The 20467-nt window shown below is 35.4% G+C and overlaps 1 protein-coding gene across 1 annotated transcript; it reads left to right on the forward strand.

Moving 5' to 3' along the window:
• The first annotated feature begins 2392 nt into the window (after window positions 1–2392).
• Window positions 2393–19716, forward strand: psmd7 (proteasome 26S subunit, non-ATPase 7). Its single transcript, XM_039763345.1, has 7 exons — window positions 2393–2577; window positions 5804–5895; window positions 6444–6536; window positions 8751–8848; window positions 10284–10364; window positions 11921–12012; window positions 18937–19716. The coding sequence occupies exons 1-7, from the start codon at window positions 2504–2506 to the stop codon at window positions 19385–19387; spliced, it is 981 nt and encodes a 326-aa protein (XP_039619279.1). The 5' UTR covers window positions 2393–2503; the 3' UTR covers window positions 19388–19716.
• The last annotated feature ends 751 nt before the right edge of the window (window positions 19717–20467 follow it).

Here is a 20467-nt window from a genome sequence, read left to right on the forward strand (position 1 = left end):
ACAGTGGTGAGGTCTGCGGTGGGAGTGATGGATGCATTCAAGGTAGAGGTGGGATTACATCACGGATCGGCTCTGAGCCCTTTCTTATTTGCAATGGTGATGGACAGGTTGACAGACAAGATTAGACAGGAGTCCCCATGGACTATGATGTTTGCTGATGACATTGTGATCTGTAGCGATAGTAGGGAGCAAGTTCAGGAGACCCTGGAGAGGTGGAGATATGCTATAGAGAGGAGAGGAATGAAGGTCAGTAGGAACAAGACAGAATACATTTGTGTATATGAGAGGGCGGTCAGTGGAATGTTGAGGATGCAGGAAGTAGAGTTGACGAAGGTGGATGAGTTTAAATACTTGGGATCAACAGTACAGAGTAATGGGGATTGTGGAAGAGAGGTGAAGAAGAGAGTGCAGGCAGGATAGAATGGGTGGAGAAGAGTTTCAGGAGTAATTTGTGACAGACAGGTACAGTATCAGCAAGAATGAAAGGGAAGGTCTACAGGATGGTAGTGAATCCAGTTATGCTATATGGGTTGGAGATGGTGGCACTGACCAGATAGCAGGAGACAGAGCTGGAGGTAGCTGAGTTAAAGATGCTAAGATTTGTATTGGGTGTGACAAGGATGGACAGGATTAGAAATGAGCACATTAGAGGGTCAAGCTGGACAGTTGGGAGACAAAGTCAGAGAGGTGAGATTGCGCTGGTTTGGACATGTGCAGAGCAGAGATGCTCAGTATATTGGTGAGAGAAGACATGCAGGTGATGGGTATAACAAAACAAGATACAGAGGACAAAAAGATATTGAAGAAGATGATTTGCTGTGGCAACACCTAACGGGAGCAGCCGAAAGAAGAAGAAGTAAATTATGAACCTATACAAGTTTTATGGTTATTACAAAGTATTACTTCTTCATCACTTTTGGTAAGTCTGTGCTTGTAATACTGACCTCAACATGATATCTGAATATTTTCAATTGACATTCATATTCACCACTATAGTCAAAAATAAGAAGATAATCCATTTCTGTTTGCAATTTCAATAATTAGCTTCTTTTTCTCTTATAAAATGAACTGCTCATTTTATTAAATATACATTACTGTTTGTTCTCTATAAAAATGAATTACCCTATGGAATACCACCTTCTTACAGGGAGATTTATAAAAAAAGATTTTATTTGGACTTCAACTTAGTCGGGAGGCTGAGTGACTTTTTGACAAACAGGACTCAAGGGTTGTCTGACTGACAAGCTCTCCACATCACTTTATCCTCTAGTACATGGTTTAGTAAATGGTTGAAAATGAAAATCTGAAAACATGTTTATTTTAAAATTTGCTGATAACTCAGTGATGGTTAGCCTACTAAATGAGAATGAAAACAGTCCAATTCAGTGGAAGATGACGTTGTTAACTTTTATATTTTTATATCTAAATGTTGCAAAAACTAAGGAACTTAATTAAAAGTGATTTCAGAAGATACACAAGGCAGTGGAGATTGTTGACAGTTATAAATATCTGGAGATAATCATTGACTCAGAACAGAATTTTAAGGAAAGCCATCTGAAAAAGTGACAGTAAATCTTGTCTTTTCCGCCTTTACTTGTGTTTTGCTGCACTGGTTAAGAAATCTTAATATCAGCAAGAAAAACAGAATAAATCAAAATGCAGAATGGAGCAATAAAATAGCAATGTCTGAACAGTCCAATCTCACAGACCATGCTTAAAAGATGAGTATTATGGAAAGCGGAGTGGATTTTGTCAGACAGAACTCATCACTACATTCTCAATTTCAGTTGCTGCCATCAGGTCAAAAGTTCAAGATTAAAAAGCAACCATTTTATTTCAACTGCTATTAATCTTCTACATAACTTCATTTTTTAATAAACATCCACAGGTTTAAATCATAGGCTGGACAGTAGCATTTGCTTCAGTCATTAGTAAAATCTAAATGTTGGTTTAATTATTATGCCTAACATGCCTGAACTAATGTTTTTACTGTATTATGCTAACTCCTGTATTTTACCTATTTGCCTAAGTTTGATGACTGTTTTTGTAATATGTTTTTAATATGCACGCACACTGATCTGAACATACACCTGAATGATTAAATAGAAAGAAAATTAAAAAGAAATAAAAACTTCTGACTTGACAATTGCAGTCACTGACAAGGTAAATGGCCCTCTTGAGACAATAAAATTGAACTGAACTGAATATTTTGCTTAAAATCAGTATTACATGGAGGCCTTCAAATTTTCGCGATTATAATTCCCACTCTACCCCAAAAGAGGGCAGTAATACGCCTGTTTGTGAATATCCGTGTCGTAATTCCAGAAAGTGCCCCTCATCAACATGGAACGATTTGCACTGTTGCATTATGGGAACGCCCCGCACTATGATGGCGTCGCATTATTGACAGAATTGTGGGATTTTGGAGGAGTGTCTTGTTAACGAGTAGGATTTTTAGCTCTTTGTTTTATCTTCTTTTGTAATATTTAGTATTGTTAGAAAAATGCCAGAATTAGCGGTAGAAAGGGTGGTGGTACATCCATTAGTCTTGCTAAGTGTGGTCGATCATTTTAATCGGTAAGTAAACTTAAATATTTTTATGACAGATAATACCTTCAAATGTGGGGACTCACCGGAGCATTTTGAAGCAGGCCTAATTCATATTTAAACTGAACAAGAAACATAGAAAAGACTTGGTTTAAACGGTGCACTGCTTAGAAAGCCTGATTATGATTTACATATTTACTTTAATGTAGCAGGTTGATTTTTAAGGTACTTTTGTAGTATACCAAGACCTTTAATAAAACTGTTAGAGCTCGCGCTGTTAAATGAAAGTGCAAATCATTCATTAGAAAGAAGTACCATCGGACAGCGGAAGTAGACCATTAAACAGTCGCTAGGTTAAAAGTGATTTGTTTTTTAAAACACAACTATTTAGTTTAGTTTAGGAATATGTTGAAGCCCAGTAGGACATAATAAAGTGGTTATCTGCTGAGTCATACGGAGCAGATAGTCATGATTAAATACTGATTGTCGGAAAGGTGTTGCTTTTCAGATGCCATTTAAGTTTTTTGGGATTTTGTTTTTTAATTGTACGAGTCAAGTTCACTCTGAACATATTTTGCGGGATACAGAATTTAGAAAAACTAAAAGGCATTGAATGCCTTAAATCACCAGGTAACAAAATTGGTGTAAACATTATGTCAGGACACCTCGTTCATTCAATTAAATTGTACATTTCAGTTAAACACATTGGCTCCTCGTCTTAGTTAAATAATTAGCTAGTGTTTTATTTGTCCCAGGGGGAAATTTACAGAAATATTTAATAATAGTTAGTTACATTTCTGCTATTAGCGGTTGCTGATCTGAATCTTTTTTAGAGTCGATAATTCATTTTGTGAGTTCCTTTCTGTTACAGTAACAGTTAGTGCTAGTTATGTCTTATGATTCTTTTTTATTTTTACGAAACCAAAGTAAAATTGACCTTAGTGTAAAGGTACCGCTGGTATGTAAGGATTTGTTAATTTTTGGAAGTTTAGTTGCGGTGTGGTAGGTAAGGATGAAAAGGAAAGAAGCATCCAATACGTTGTCGCTTTCTATGTGGTCCTGTATTGCTGATGTTATTACTGATCATTCAGTTCTTTCACGGTGCTAATTTTCAAAAAATCAATTCTCTTTTGATATTTTTTAAACTTATTTTCTATTTAATAAATATTGCTTGCTTGATTTTTTTTTTTCTGGATATTTTTCTCATTTATATACACCTGAATCCTGATGCACACACCAGATTGATCTCATCTTGTACATTGGATAGATATGATGTTCGGTCTTTTGTGACAGATTGTTTAGCTGAGTACTTCACCCTTGTAAAATAAATTACACCCGTAAGACAGCTAAGGCTGTATGTGCACGCTTGATTTTTTTCAGTGTTTAAAGTTTTGTGTAGTTTCAGTGTCTTGCATTAGTTTTATATAACAAAGTGTGTGTGCTTGTTAAAAAGAGAGAAAAGTTGTTACAAGGCTGTCATAGTGAGGTGTTATTGAAAACATGCATGTATGGAAACTTCTGACTTCAACTGTACACTTTGGGTGAATTGCTTAAAACTCACTTTATAACCCCTCTATAGATTTTATACTAACTGGTAAACTATAAACTTGGCATTTCGTTTAAGACCTCTACTTTGTTGGAAAAAATGACCTGTGCCCTGAACAATATTCACAGACAAGAGTATTTCACTTTATTGACTCTATCACAATTCGAGCGGGTGAAAAGTTTAACATACTCTTTGGTAGTATTGTCTTTAAATTGTTGAGCCAAACGTTTTGGGTAGCCTTCCACAAGTTTCTTGCAATGAGTTGCTGGAATTCCGGCCCATTCCTCCAGACAAACCTAGTGTAGCTGGGACAGATTCATAGGCCTCCTTCTTTCAGACACACATGCTTTTTTCAGTTCTGTCCTCAAATTTTCAGTCGGATTGATGTCAGGGCTTTGTGATGGCCAGTCCAATACCTTGTTCTTGTTGTCCTTAAGCCATTTTGCCTCAACTTTGGAGGTATGCTTGGAGTCACTGTCAATCTGGAAGACCCATTTGTGACTGCGCTTTCTGAGCTCTTGAGATGTTGCTGCAGCATATCCACATTACTTTCCTTCCTCAGGATGTCATCTGTTTTGTGAAGTGGACCAGTTCCTCCTGCAGCAAAGCACTCCCACAACATGATGCCCCAATCCCACCATGCTTGATGGTTGGGATGGTGTTCTTTGGCTTGCAAGCCTCACTCTTTTTCCTGCAAGCGGCCAAACAGGTCAATCTTGGATTCATCGGACCAGAGTACATTTTCCAAAAGGCAAGATCTTTGTCCCCATTAGCCATTCCAGGCTGCAGTCTTTTTTTATGGCAGCTTTGGAGCAGTGGTTTCTTCCTTGCTGAGCAGCCTTTCAGGTTATGTCGATACAAGGACTTGTTTTTTTTACTGTGGCTATGGATACTTGCCTACTTGTTTCATCCAGCATCTTCACAAGGTCCTTTGCTGTTGTTCTCTGATTGATTTGTACTCTTTGTGCCAAAGTATGATTCTGTCTCTCTAGGAGGCAGAATGAGTCCCCTTCCCGATGGCTATGTGGTCCCGGGGTGTTTATACTTGTGTGTTATTGTTTGGACAGATGAATGTTAAATCATAAGGCTTTTGGAAATTGTTCCTAAGGATGAACCAGATTTGTGGAGGTCCGCAGTTTTTTTTTTCCCCTCTGAGGTCTTGGTTGATTTATTTTGCATGTCAAACAAAGAGGCTCTGAGTTTAAAGTTAGGCCTTAACATACATTCAAATGTTGACTCCAATTAGACTAATTGGCTATTTGAAGCAAATTGTCTGTAATTACCAAAAGATTTAACATTTTCTGGAATTGTCCAAGCTGTTTAAAGGCACAGTTAACAAAGTGTATGTAAACTTGTGACCAACTGCAATTGTGATATAGTCAATAAAAGTGAAATACTCTGTCTGTGAACACTGTTGGAAAAAATTACTTTGGCCCTGCACAAAGTAGATGTCTTAAATGATATGCCAAATTTATAGTTTGTTAGTATAAAATCTGTGTAGAAGTTGTAAAGTGAGTTCACCCTAAGTGTAAACTTCAGACTTCAATTGTATAGAGTCTTATGAATAGACAGACAGAGAGGTACAAATACATGCACAGTGTATATAAGTTTGAATTGGGTGAGTTTTGATTGAGGTAAAAATCTTTTTAGTAGTTATTTCTGTTTTCATTTTATTAAAAAAAACGTTATTTTTTTATTACCTTTTTACAGAATAGGAAAAATAGGCAATCAAAAACGTGTTGTAGGGGTCTTGTTGGGTTCATGGCAGAAGAAAATTCTTGATGTCTCCAACAGCTTTGCAGGTATGCTATTACTCTGATTTATTTTATTTTATGATCTTGTGTCGTAGCCCTTTCTCAGTTTAGACTAACACAGTATGGTACATTGATAGGATCCAGTGATATTCACTTGTAATTCCCTATCAATGTTGTGTCATCCTTTAACTGTAGTTTGGAATAAAGATGTTTGTCATATCCCTGCAATATTTCTGTCCTTGTTTTTTAGACTTGATTTTTTTTTTTTTTTTACTTTGGCAATTTGGTTTTGCAAGTATCAGGAATGATTGAATGAATAATGCAAAAGAATTTATTACATTATCGTCTTGCAGTTACTTCATAATGTATTATAAATGCACTTTTACCAAAAATTTCAAGTAAAAAAGTTACAAATATATAAAGCATTGGTTACTTACACTTGCTTTGTTGTTCATTTTCTGAGATAATCTATTATAAGGTCAATAATATTTTTTTAACTGTTTTTTCCTGAATTTCTTTCTTGTCTTCTATTTAAATCTCTCATGTTATATTTGTTCCTTCTACTAGTTTAATTAAAATGTGTTTTTTTTCTGCAGTCCCCTTTGATGAAGATGACAAGGATGATTCTGTGTGGTTTCTGGACCATGATTACTTAGAGAACATGTATGGCATGTTTAAAAAGGTTAATGGTGAGTGCACATTTAGACAGTAAGGAGCTTCTTTCTTAAAAGTACAACATTGGTGAAATGTATATTTTGTACTTTTTTTTTTACACTTCTTAGGTGTTTTCTTTATAAACTTCTCATGTGTTCTGTTGGTGCAGTGATGAGTGTGTTTGTGTCTTGGCCTCCAGAGTGATGGATCTGTGCCCTGGTCCAGGCATATGTCTGGATTTGCTGAGGATGTACTGGATTCCTGCGATATTTAAAAGATTTGCCTGTTACTTTTATAGGTTACTGTAATTTTGTTCAATGTGAGCGAGGGAATGTGAATAACTAAGTCGTAAAGTGGACGCACACTAGTCAATTATTGGTTTCTGCCTAATGCATTTCCTATGGGTTAACAAAAAGAATGATTGCTTGCATAGGTTATATCGGTGATTCCCAACACAGGGCGCACGCAATTTGATTTTTTAGGAGAGAAATTTCAGAATTTAGGTATTTTAATTTATAAAATGAAAAAACAGAAATTCAATGTTAAAAATGATAGAAAAAAAAATAAACATCATTTTTATTTTTTACAGAGATATTTATATAAACATTGAATGGATGGTGAAGAAACCCTTTAATTTATGATTTTACAACCAGCTTGGGTTTTTCTACTTAGAAATTGTTTTTACCATTAAAATAATATGAATTGTAACAATGATTATCAAATTTTGCAATATAACAAAGCAATATACTGTATAAATGATTCTAAATATATTGAACTAGGTACTAAAATCAGTTATCAAATGTATTAATGCGATCAAATCTAATGCCAAATGTGAGCGTCGCTTCAAGCAATTTTGCGAAGATAAAAATGCTGACCATGTAAGACTTTTCCTTCACACTGAGGTAAGGTGGCTCTCAAAGGGGAATTGTTTGAAAAGATTTATGGAACTATTTGATGTTCTTAGTGACTTTTCAAGTGACAAGCCTGACATGAAGCACCTGCTAACCGTTGATGGCAAAACATTTGTAAGTTATTTAGCAGATATGTTTGAAAAACTGAATATGTTGAGTAAACAACTTCAAGGAACAAATAAAACTCTTGTCAATGCAAAAAATTTTGACAGTTTCCTTGGCTAAAAACATGTGACGTGACTGATGCTGCTGTACTTGTCATTTTGGATCACCTGCAAATATTAACCTCTGATTTGAAAGAAAGATTTTCTGATTTTAAACAAATTGATTTTCCAACATGGGTGATGTATGCATTGCTAGTGGATCTGTCTGATGTTTCAATGCATTACCAAGAGAAACTCTTGGAAATGCAAAATGGTGAGTCAGTTATAGCTTTATTCAATATAAAAGGAGCGATGGCATGGCTTTGTGATGAGAGAGAAACTAAATACCCAAATTCAACTAACTTCGCAAGAAAACTGTTGTTACCGTTCCCATCTTCATATTTTAGCTGAATGTGGCTTTAGTGCTGTAAATGATTTGTTACTGAAGAAAAGAAATAGACTGGATATCACTAAACGAGAATTCTTGAGATTGAAGTTAACTAAATTGGTGCCTAATATAAAATATCTCTGCAGCAGGCATGAAGCACAAGGATCTCACTAACTTTTAATCTACTTATCTTGAAGTGAGCTCAGATTGTATTTTGAATTTTTTTCGTACCTTTTATTTTTATTTGTCTTTATTTTATTGTATAGTAATTAAAATGATCAAAATATTACAGATAAAGCTGTCATTAAAGTTATTTTATATTTATGAATATCACATCTGTTATGTTTTCAAAACTGTATCTGCTGTATTTTAATATTCATAACTGTATCTGCTGTATTTTAATATTCATATTATATTTTTCTGATTTCTTTGTCAGTACTTCAACTATCCTTTCCCTCTTTTGTTTCCATGTTCTTTGGAAGCTTGTTTAGACCAAATTAATGATATTATGGGCTTCCTCCACATGAGTAGTAGTTTACTTTTTGAATAGGTAATAATAAGAATAAGGTATATGTTACAGTGGGGGACATCATGATTTTAGAGAGGCCTAGGTGGGGCATGGCCAAAAACAGGTTGGGAACCACTGGGTTATATATATATTATATACCTGTACGGTCATTTATAAAGGATTCTCTCATTTGAAGCTGTGAGATAACATTTGGATATTTAACTCTGACAAATAATTGGGGAAATTTGATGCACCCCTGTCTAGACTGTCTTGCTATACTTTTTTTAACCCCTTTATAGCAAGAGAAAGAATAGTCGGATGGTATCACACAGGTCCCAAACTCCACAAGAATGATATTGCCATTAATGAACTGATGAAACGATATTGTTCTAATTCCGTAAGTATTTCTTTTATGTCCAGGAATTAAGTTAATGGTGATGTGTTACCTTGTTCATGTCTTTTCATTTTTGTCAGCTATGTTTTGCTCAAAACATGTACAATTTAGAAGGCTGAATGCTTTGTACTTAGATGAATAACCTGAAATAAACCTGGTGTGTGCTCCCAGCGCTGCTATTTTTTGGTTAACATCGTAGCCCATTTTGTCATGGTGTGTAAACTAACTACGCTAAGCTGTGCAATGTGGAGTATTTATTTGAAATGAGATATACATGAAAGGTATTACATACGATAAACAGTGATTTGGCTCTGACCGATTTCTATCCTAATAGGAAAATGAATTAATATATTTGTTTCACTACATTATTGCTACTCCAATCACTATTCACTAATCTTAAAAATTACTGCAATTTTGGTGCCAATGCTTCCAATTCTATTGTTTGTTTTTTTCCTAACTCATGAAAAATGACATGCATAACACATGGCATTCTATTTCCAGGGAACCAGTCATATTTACAGCTAATCTGTTTAAAGTGGTAAAGGGGGAAGCCTTCCATATTTTTCTTATGTTCAGTACAGGATGCACAATTGAGATTCAAGTTGTTAAAACTAATATTTCATCACAAGAACAACCCTGAGTGAGAGAATGAAAATAAAACCAGCTCTTGGGTGCATGTTGCACTCTCCAAACTGCATGCCATATTGGATAGCTGTTGATACATGTACTAAAGTGAGATCAGCATACGACGAAAAGATTACAAACATTATTGACTACTAATATTACTGTTCTACTAATCGAAAATATGCAGATAAATAAGCACAGAAAACTGAAGGATTGTGTTAGGATGCCAGTTGAGATTTTCTCTTTGTTTTTTGGAAGTATTGCATTGGTAAAAATGGCACTAATTAGTTGGAGGAGTCTTTGTAGAAAAGCAAGATCATCAAAATGTATGGTCTTAGCACAGACATAACAATGAACATTGCTAGATTGGGAAATGCAGTTAAAAGGAGATGAGTTTTTTTTTTATTTTTATTTTATTTAAATTTCAGTGAAGTTGGACCCCATGTCCTTATGGCACTGTGTTATGCTTGTGTTCTGCTGAATTGGGATGTGTAGTTATTTGCAGTGAAGATGTAAGTTGGGAAGTAGTTCCTCAAAAAACATTACAAGGCATTCCTTAATTTATTAGCAGAATGTTTTTGTTGTCTTGACATGTGGCTCCTTTGCTTCTGGATTTTTTATTCAGTTTGATGAGGCATTTGTGTTCTATACAAGGAACATTTTTTTTATATTTTTTTGGGTAAGGAAATCATAGTACAAGATCTGTTAATTACCACATCCATGTCTTATCCAAATTTTCAAAAGTAATAAAGTATTGATATGGAAGTGGAGGTTATACAGAACTGATTGTAATCACACATTTCCTTTTTTCTAGGTTTTAGTTATCATTGATGTGAAGCCAAAGGATTTGGGCCTGCCTACAGAAGCCTATATATCAGTAGAAGAAGTGCATGATGTAAGTGACAAACGCCACAGTTATAAGAAGCTTCACAAATAAGAAAACTGCTCAGTCCATCAGTGTCATTTAGGTTGCTTTATTAGCTTCATGACTCTGTAGTGTGTTGCAGGTCCCACTGACCCTTTTTGCAAAAAAAAACAAAAAAAAACTGCTTTCTGGCTTCAGACTAAAGTGTACTTCTTTTTAATTTCAACTGGTGTCTTAAGTATGCAACTAACTACTTAATTGAGAAAACATTTGACGGATCAAAGCAAGGAGGTTTAATTTCCTTAGTGTGTCAGAGTAGGACATGCCTTTTAGTCTCTGGATGTACTTGACTGTATGGGTCTTTGCTGCTTCTAATGCTGATGTCTTTGTTGTATAGAGTGGTAACAGATCTCCACAAAGTACTTTATATCCTTTCTCATCAGTGCATTGTTAAGTCTGCACATACTATCATATTAAATGTCACCACTAAAATATACTGTAATTAGAATTTATTTGAAATATGTCTTATTCAAAGGCAAAACCAGACATTTGAGTGTACAACAATGGTTATTTGTTTTACTTCATATCTCATTTTGGTACAGTGTTACTCCAGACATGCTTTGTAGTGTTGCATTAATATGTTGGCCTAGTTTGGGACAGTATTTTCTGTTCCATGGCCCTATTTCTTTAAATCTAAAGGTATATTCAGAGCAGATTTTTTTTTTTTAAAGACTTCTCTGGTACACATAAAGTGTGTCCTGTATCTGATTCTGTTCTAATTCACTTTTAAATCTAAGATCCTTGACTGTTGTTTTATAGTAAGATGTTCTCATTCATGCAAATGGAAAATAATGTAACTGTCATATTTTCTAATTTTCCTTGTATTATTATAATGCTTTAAATCCCCACTTTAAAGAGAATTTTTCAGTGTCAGCAGAGCACAGAGTCAGCATATGGTGTTGCACGATTAGTTACCATCTTACTGCCTGCTGGCTTGATCCATAATGCCCAAAGCAATGACGCCTAGTTAAAAATATTCAGGCCACCTTTATAATATTTTTGCTGTATCCATAAAGAAGAAAATGACCCCATTTAATTTAACCCCATCTGTAATTCCTGGCTGTTGCCTGCAGCATTCAGCTGGGGTGCTGTGCCACAAATTTATCAGACGGTCTGCACACTGTCTACTTTGTACCAGCAGCATCTTGTATTATTATTATTATTATTATTTTTAACACCAAAACGTATTTTACTAAATTTTCAAATTGCCATGAATAAAAGTATTCACTAAATAAAAATTATAATGAGGACTTAATAGTTATGTAGATAATAAGAATTTTCCTTTTGTATACTTTTTTTCTGTATAATACGAGAACCAGGGGAAAGCCTGTTTAAGTAGCTTGAAGGAAATTATTTTTTAATCTGTTAGCTACATAAAAGGTAATCATACTTGCAGACTCCACTGTTACTGGAAGTGCATTATACAAGAAATGTTACATTTTGAAAAGGTTATAAAGGAGTTCATAATGAGCTTTCTAGATGGATAGTTTAAAGCCAACTGTATAATAACCATGATTTTTGTTTAGGATGGGACTCCTACATCAAAGACCTTTGAACATGTGACAAGTGAAATTGGTGCTGAAGAAGCAGAGGAAGTAGGTGTAGAGCACTTGTTAAGGTAAGAGTGCACATTGAAGGTATGGATTTGGTCCTTTCAGTGGACAGTATTTAGGGTGCAGACTTTTATGGAAGCAATTGCGAATTTTGCAGACTACTTCCATGCTTGCAGTGCCATAAACAAAAAACACACCCTAAGTAATGCATCCATCTAACCAATGTTTTATTATGCAGAAAAAAATGAAAGTTTTAAAAAAACCTTTATTATAAGCAAGATGAGGGAGAAAGAAAGAGAACATGTCTGTGAATGCTTATTCTCGACCTATATTGCCTTCCCAGAAATGCGGTTGACAGTAAGCTCAAGTAGGTTGATTATTATATACAGCTAAAGATAAAATTGGTTCCTTCGTTTTTTTTGTATATTTTGACCCCCTTGCTGCTAAACAAACATGAGACTTATTTTAAATTACTGTATTAGCTATGTAATAATAAAGGTAACCAGCATGACTTTATTAAAGTTCATGCGATAAAGTATTTAAGTTAAAATAGTTGACAATTCATTTAAATAATTGATGCTAAATGCCTCTTCTGGTAACATTCTTGTGGTTCACCATAAAATATTTCCAGGCAAGGGTGGCACTGTGATGTTGTAGTTAATGTTGCATCCTTATGGCTCTAATAGTTCGGGCTCAAATCCTAGCCCTGTTCTCTATCCATGTGAAGTACGCACAATCTCTTTTTGTGAATTTGTATTTCCAACACTGGATTCACTTGTCTGCCTGTGTCCCAATAATTGCATTTGCTAACTTTACACAATTAATGGACCGATATATTACGGAGGTTAAACCATTATAGGAAAATCGGCTCCTTATTGTTCTTTTATGGTAAAGAATATCTTCTGCCACCACAGGCAGCACTTTCCCAGTTTGGATTTGATTACAGCTCATTCTTTGATTAGGCTGCTACTGGATATATTGACCTTATCTCACATATTTAAGTTATTGCAGCCTGACACAACATAGCCAGTCCTGCAGATGTGTGTTAAGCATGTTGGAATGTTATCCTAAAGGGGAAAAAAACATTGGGATGGCCTCTGATTTAGTTTCAAAATCTTGCTCAACACTTTGGCAAAATGTGTCCTCATACAACTTTTCGTTTACAAGTAAAATAGCATATATATTGGATTGGAAAGCATTTGAACCCCTTTCTGCACACATTATTGTGTTGTAGATTTAATTTTAAATGGATGACTTTGCTATGTTTATCCATCTATCTTCACTAAATGACAAAGTGAAATTATGCTTTCAGAAAGGTTTGCAGATTTATTAAATATCAAAAAATATAAACCTCTTATTAATATAAGTATTCAGATCCTTAATTGAGTAAGTTGTGAAGCCCCTTTGTTAGCATTTACAGTTCTCAGTCTTCTTGGCTAAGTCTCTACAAGCTTTGTACACCTGGATTTGGGCAGTATATCCCAATGTTTCGGGCAGATCCTCGCAAGCTCCTTCAGATTGGATGGGAAGCATCAAATGGGAACTCAGACTTGACCCAAAGCCAATCCAAAGTTGTCTGGGCGGAATGCTTCATATCATTGTCATGCTGAAAGGTGAACTGTCACTCCAGTCTAAGGTCACTTGCACTCTGGAGGACATTTTCTTAAGGACCTCTCTGTATTCATTATCGATTGTTGTCCTTCTCCATCTCAATAGAGGACTTCTGAAGCTCTGTTAGATTCACCATTGGGTTCTTGGTCCCCTCCCTTACCAAGGCATTTCTTGCCCAGGTATTCGGTTTTTCTGGACAATTATTGAGGTCACCATGCTCGTGGGAATACTCAAAGCTTTAAAAATGGTTTTATGCCCTTGCCCTGACCTATGTCTCTCCACAATTTTATCACGGATGTCAATAGAGAGTTCTTTGGACTTCATTGCTTAGTTTAACATGCACATGCAGTATGAATTGTGGGACCTTATATACACGGGTGTGGGCCTTTCTAATTATGTCCAACAATTCAGTTTGCCACACATGGACTCCCGTCAAGTTCTAGACACATCTAAAGGATAATTAAAGCAAACGGGATGTACAGTACCTGGCCACAATTTGCAGTACCACAGGAAAGGCTCAGAATACTTGTGTGAATCAGAGATTTTTTTAATACATTTGCAGTCTTTTCTGAATTATTGAGTGTAGACTGAGAAAGTGATCGATTTTAAAATGATATCTACAACACAATAGGCCACATTCCTTGTCGTGATTATTACTTTTTTTTTTTTTTAATTTTATTGTAATCATTCCATACAAATACTGTAGATCAATTTTTACAAAAAATAGGATTGAAAAACAAGTCGCCCCCACCCCTGAGAGAGAGAGCGAGAGAGAGCGCATGGCCAATGGAGTACAACTTAAGGCTTGTAAACATACATAATTTGATGAGTTTAATAGGGCAATAGAGATGAATGGAGAAGAAAAAGAAATGCGGAGATAATTGCTTTCTCGGTGCTTTAAGAGCTTATTCTAAAATATTATTGATTAGATCCTGCCAGGTTTTGAAAAAATTCTGTACAGATCCTCTAACTGAATATTTGATTTTTTTCCAATTTCAAAATGTATAAAACATCGGTTTCCCACTGACTTAAAAGAGGAGAGATAGGATTCTTCCAGTTTAGCAAAATAAGTCTGCGTGCCAAAAGTGTAGTGAATGCAATCCCAGTTTGTTTGTCCTTCTCCACTTTAAGCCCATCTGGAAGAACCCCAAACACAGCTGTTAATGGGTTAGCAGGGATTGTGAGACCAAGGCTGTCTGAAAGGCACTGAAAAGTTTTTGTCCAAAATGATGTTAATTTGGTGCAGGCTCAAAACATGTGACCCAGTGAGGCTGGGACTTGATTGCAGCATTCGCAGGTTCGATCTTGTCCTGGAAACATTTGGACAGTTTTAGGCGAGACAGATGTGCTCGAATATATAATTTTGAGTTGAATAATTGTATGCTTTGCACATATGGAGCTTGAGTGAATTCTCTGCATTGTTATTTTCCACTCCTTTCTGATATATTGATTAAGAGATCTTTTTCCTATTTTCCTCTTGGATCTTTAAAAGGGGAGGGACTGTAAAATAATTTTATATATTGCAGAGATAGCGTCTTAAGTCCTTGAAATTGAGCAATATTTTGTCCGGCATGGAGGAGGGTGCGTGATGAGGAAAATCGGGCAGGTTCTGTTTAACAAAGTTCCTAATTTGAAGATAGTGAAAGAAATGTGTGGGTGGAAAGTTAAATTTGGATTGTAATTGTTCATAGGATGCAAAGATGTTGTCTATATAAAGATGACTAAGCAATTTAATCCCAAATCTTTTCCAGATATTAAAAACAGCATATGTTTGCGATGGTTGAAAGAGGTGGTTTTCTTGCAGAGGTGCCACAGATCAAAGATTCTCCATCTTAAAGTGCTTTCTACATTGGTTCCATATTCTGAGTGAGTGAAGCACAATTGGGTTGTTAGTATATCGGCAATAACTTGCATTTATTGGGGCACAAAGCAGGGAATATAAAGAAGTACTGCAGGATTTTACTTCTATTGTGGACCAGGTCTGTGTATGTTCATCTATTTGCGTCCAGGTTTTTATAGCTTGTATGTTTGCGGCCCAGTAATAAAACTGAAAGTTTGGTAGAACCGTGCCACCTTCTGCCTTAGGTCTTTGTAGGGTCGCTCTTTGGATACGTGGATGTTTTGAGTTCCAAATAAATGAGGTTATTGTTGAATCTAATTGCTTAAAAAATGATTTATTGATGTATATTGGAATGTTTTGAAATAAAAAAGAAGCTTAGGAGGAATAATCATCTTAACAGTGTTAATTCTTCCATCTAGAGCGAGATGAAGGGTTGACCATCTATGCAAGTCTTGCTTAATTTTTTCCATATGGACGGTGAAATTTTGTTGATAAAGAGCTTTGTGTTTACTTGTGATATTTACCCCTAGGTATTTAAACTGATCTGCAATGATAAAAGGTAGGGTATCTAATCTAATATATGTTTGAGAATTCACTGGAAAGGGTACACTTTTATTCAAATTAATTCTGAGACCAGAGATCTTTTGAAATTCTGTAAGTGCTGTTAAGACTTCAGGCACAGAATTTTGTGGATCTGATATATACAATACCATATCATCTGCATATAGAGAAATTTTCTGTTCCAGTCCTTCTCTGATAATCCCCTTTTATCTGATCAACATTTCGACAGTGTATTGCCAGTGGATCAATGGTGATTGCAAATAGCAGTGGTGACAAGGGGCATCCTTGTCTGGTACCATGTTCTTGTTTAAAGTAGTCTGAACAAATGTTGTTAATACAAACAGAAGCTTCTGGATTGGTATGCAGTAGTTTGATCCATGCACAAATGTTCGGGCCCAACCCAAATTTCTCTAATGTAGTGAAAAGGTATTTCCATTCAATCATGTCAAATGCTTTTTCTGCATCCAAAGATAATATCTCTGGGGTGTTTGACTTTGTTGGTGAGTATATTACATGTACTTTTTATGTTGACCTCCTTCAGCAATGAATTCAGCAAATCCTTTTACTGTCAAACTTGATCATTCTTCTTTGTTTGGTAGAATTTTTTTTTTTTTTTGCAAGTTTAACAATTCTTTACAGTTGTATGCTTTTATAAATACTAGTTTTTCATCATTTCTGAAAATGAGTGAACCTGCTTTATGATTAGTGTTCCAATGTGGATAGGCCATTTTTATCTTTATGTACCACAATGCATTTTTTATACAGCATTAAACATTGTTTCATAGGTCACTATACTGCAGGAGCAAACTCAAAAGTGAACATGGAAGACTAAAACAAGTACACCCTTTTGCATTTTAGGCTGGCTGTTTATTAAGCAGATGCTGGTCAAGGATCTGCAGAGACACCAGATTCATTATTTTCATTTAACCATTTTAAGTTAAAGTTATGATCAGTAGCTAAATGTTTTCTCTCCAAAGTACAGGCTAATAGTGACACAGCATCATTTAAAAAAACTTGGTGTGTTCAAAATATGTTTTAACTCTATCATTTTTGGTTATTAGTTTATGCCATTAAAGCCTATGAAATACTTGTTTAGGTCATAAAAACAGCTAATTCTCAAACATTGTCCTAAAGTATGCAGTTGCTGCAGGTTTTTATGTGATCCGGTGTGGTTTACTATTTTTGCCTTTGTATGTGTTTTACATTTGCATGAAAAACTGGTATTTTTGGTGTAACCTAACCAACCTCTGACTCCTCTATTTGTAATTAGACTAACTAGGGAGCATTGCCCCCGCTCATTTCGTTTGCCAACGCCCCCCGGCCTGTGTTACACGCCAGCCACATCTCATCTTTGCCACTCGCGCATGTGGATTTCACTTTCACCAAACAACACATCTTTTTAATTCTCGCAGATAGGTCTCTTCATGGGGAAGAAGCACTACTTTTCTCTGATGGCAACACAAAGTTTCCAACTTAAAGTTTAAATCAGAACAATATATTCGATCTGTCTTCACTGTTCTGTTATTTCACAGAGTAATAATTTCTGTTTGTTTGCGCTAATGCGATCTTTATCATTTTTTTTGAGACTTTCGAATTTTAGTACTTTCATTATCTCTAACCTGCTCTGTATGTGTATTGCGCCAGTGTTTTTGCACTCTTTATGACGTTCTACTTTGTCATCTACACTTTGTCTTTTATTTCCGGCCCCGGGCATGGTTAAATCTCTTGGCACAAAGTCTCGTCTTATCCCAGGATTTTTTTATTATAATAGAGAGATGTGTTTATTCATTTGGTTGGAAGCGGCTTCCTTAATTATCCCAATATAGTGAAAACGTACAAAGAGCAAGGTAAAAGCAGGTGCAAATACTGTATGCTAAGGTAGTTTGGTGTACTTAACTGCCCCTGCACTTATTAGTAATAGCCTAAGAGAGTGTAAATTAACAAACAAGATAATGATTTTTTTTTTTTCTGTATAAATATCACACCCCAGAAACTTTAAAATGTTTTAGAAAGATAATAGAGACCCAGGGCTTGCAGAACAGTGAAGGAGGCAAACACAAAAGGGACAGTTTAAAATCTAAGTGCTTTTATTGTTCAAATAAAAAGTAAAAAATCCCTAACAATATTAAAATTGGTTCAACGTGCACTATGACTAAAGGTGAATAAAGAGTGATGTAAAAGCAGTGAACAAGAAAAGCGCAACCAAAATGCAAATATTCTCTCTGTCTCTTTCAATTACATCCATTATTGCATCTCTCCAAAAAAGTCAATATGGTGTGTTTACCTGCCATTGCCTCCTCCGCCCATTGTAAACTGTCTTGTTGATAAGATGCACTGCAAAGAGACCAGCCAGTTTGCACTCCAAACCGTGGGCAATGCCTGATATGAAGTCGGTGACAATCGCATGTGCATCCCATGTTTGTATCATTCAGACTGGTTGTATATGCTCATGCCAACCTACATTGGCGACTCTGTTTGATACCACCCTGCCCAGTAAGATAATAAGTAAAGACTATGGATTTTCAATAGAGAAAGAGAAAAAATGAAACCTCCAAAACGCTACACGGGCGACCATAAGGTTAGCAGTGGTGTGCGTCACTGCAGTAGAATAAATTGTTGTTTAATTCCTGTAAGAAGTGAACAGAACTTGTTTAATTTAGAGGCTGACACAAACATGGCAGCAGCTAAATTCAGTTAAAAAGCACCTTTTTAAATGAAAACTTGCAGACCGATTTAAGCCTTCAGTAGCTTGATGCTGTATGTTGCATAATATCTTTTTCAGAAATTCAATCTATTGAACTACTGAGTAAAAAAAAAAAAAAAATACCAAGTTGCTTATAAGGGTAAATGTTATTATTTTAGACACTGGATTGAATTAAACAAATTTCAGATGCCCAATAGTTTTTAGTAGTATTTCTGATATTCTGTAGCTGTATGCCAGTGAAACACTTTAAGTGTTGTTTCATTTTATTTACAGAGACATCAAGGACACTACTGTTGGTACCCTGTCCCAGCGCATCACAAATCAAGTGCATGGCTTGAAAGGGCTAAACTCAAAACTACTTGACATCAAAAGCTATTTGGAAAAGGTGGCAACTGGCAAATTACCCATCAATCACCAAATCATCTATCAGTTGCAGGATGTCTTCAACCTGCTGCCAGATGTTAACTTGCAAGAATTCATCAAAGCCTTCTATCTGAAGACCAACGACCAGATGCTGGTTGTATACCTGGCCTCCCTTATCCGATCTGTAGTAGCACTGCACAACCTCATCAACAACAAGATTGCCAACCGTGACGCTGAGAAAAAAGAAGGCCAGGAGAAGGACGAGGGTAAAAAAGACAAGAGGGAAGAAAAGGACAAAGAAAAAGATAAGGACAAAGAGAAAGGAGATGCAAAGAAAGATGATAAAAAAGAAAAGAAATGAATTTGGACATGAACGTATCATTCTAAATAAAAAGGAGAAAAATCTCTTGCTGAAAGATGGTGGTTCTTTTTCAGCATTTTCTGTCTTTCCTTTCTCCATTATGTTGCATGGAGATGGGAGCATGTATTTAACTTTTTTTGTTAGAACAGTCCTGGAATGTAAGTATTTTAGGGTCTGGAAGAAAAAAAAATTTATTTTCTTTTCGGATAGCATCCTTTTTTTTTTTTTTTTTTTAAAAATGTATTTAATTTTGCTACATTACCTAGTCTATGAGGGACAGTGCCTTTTTTGTGCAGTTTAATTTAGAATTAAAGGCATTCAGTCACTAATGTGCCATTTCTTCCCCCTAAATGTTTGCAGAGCATTCTTTTGAATGTTTTGTGGAGGTTTTAAATATACATTAATCGAGGAGAGGCACTCTAAACATTAATGCAGAGGTATAAACTGTACTTTGGTTAGAGGTATTCCTCCTCATTTAGGTTGAGTGGTAAGGAATAATTTGATTTCACTCGGCTTAAATAATACATTTCACATCAAAATTTTTAAACCTTTAACTGTTACAAAAATATTTATTTTCCATGCATATAAACAGATGTTAATTTTCTAGAACAGAAAAAGCAGATTTGGCAAATGCTTTAATCAATTGGATGTGTCTTAGGTGTTGATCAATCATTCAAAGATGGGATCTGCTCAGTTTTTATTTTCATTTCCCCCTTACGTTCTTGCTGTCTGACAATGGAAAATTCTTACTGACAGTACAACAGATGAAAAAAAATGTAAAGTTATCTTTCAGTTAATTGCAGTGATGTCAAGGGTTTGTGGGTATTTTTTTTTTTTCATCACCAAGAAGATGCAAAGCTTAACAGGTGTGGAAACTGGTCTGCTGTAGTAAGCAAAACCTAGGGAGATGTATAGTTGTGCTTGAAAGTTTGTGAACCCTTTCTATATTTCTGCATAAATATGACCTAAAACATCATCAGATTTTCACTCAAGTCCTAAAAGTAGATAAAGAGAAACCAGTTAAACAAACGAGACACAAATATTATACTTGGTCATTTATTTATTAAGGAAAATGATCGA

This window comes from Polypterus senegalus, chromosome 9 (genome assembly GCF_016835505.1).
Source record: "Polypterus senegalus isolate Bchr_013 chromosome 9, ASM1683550v1, whole genome shotgun sequence".
NCBI classification, from domain to species: domain Eukaryota; kingdom Metazoa; phylum Chordata; class Cladistia; order Polypteriformes; family Polypteridae; genus Polypterus; species Polypterus senegalus.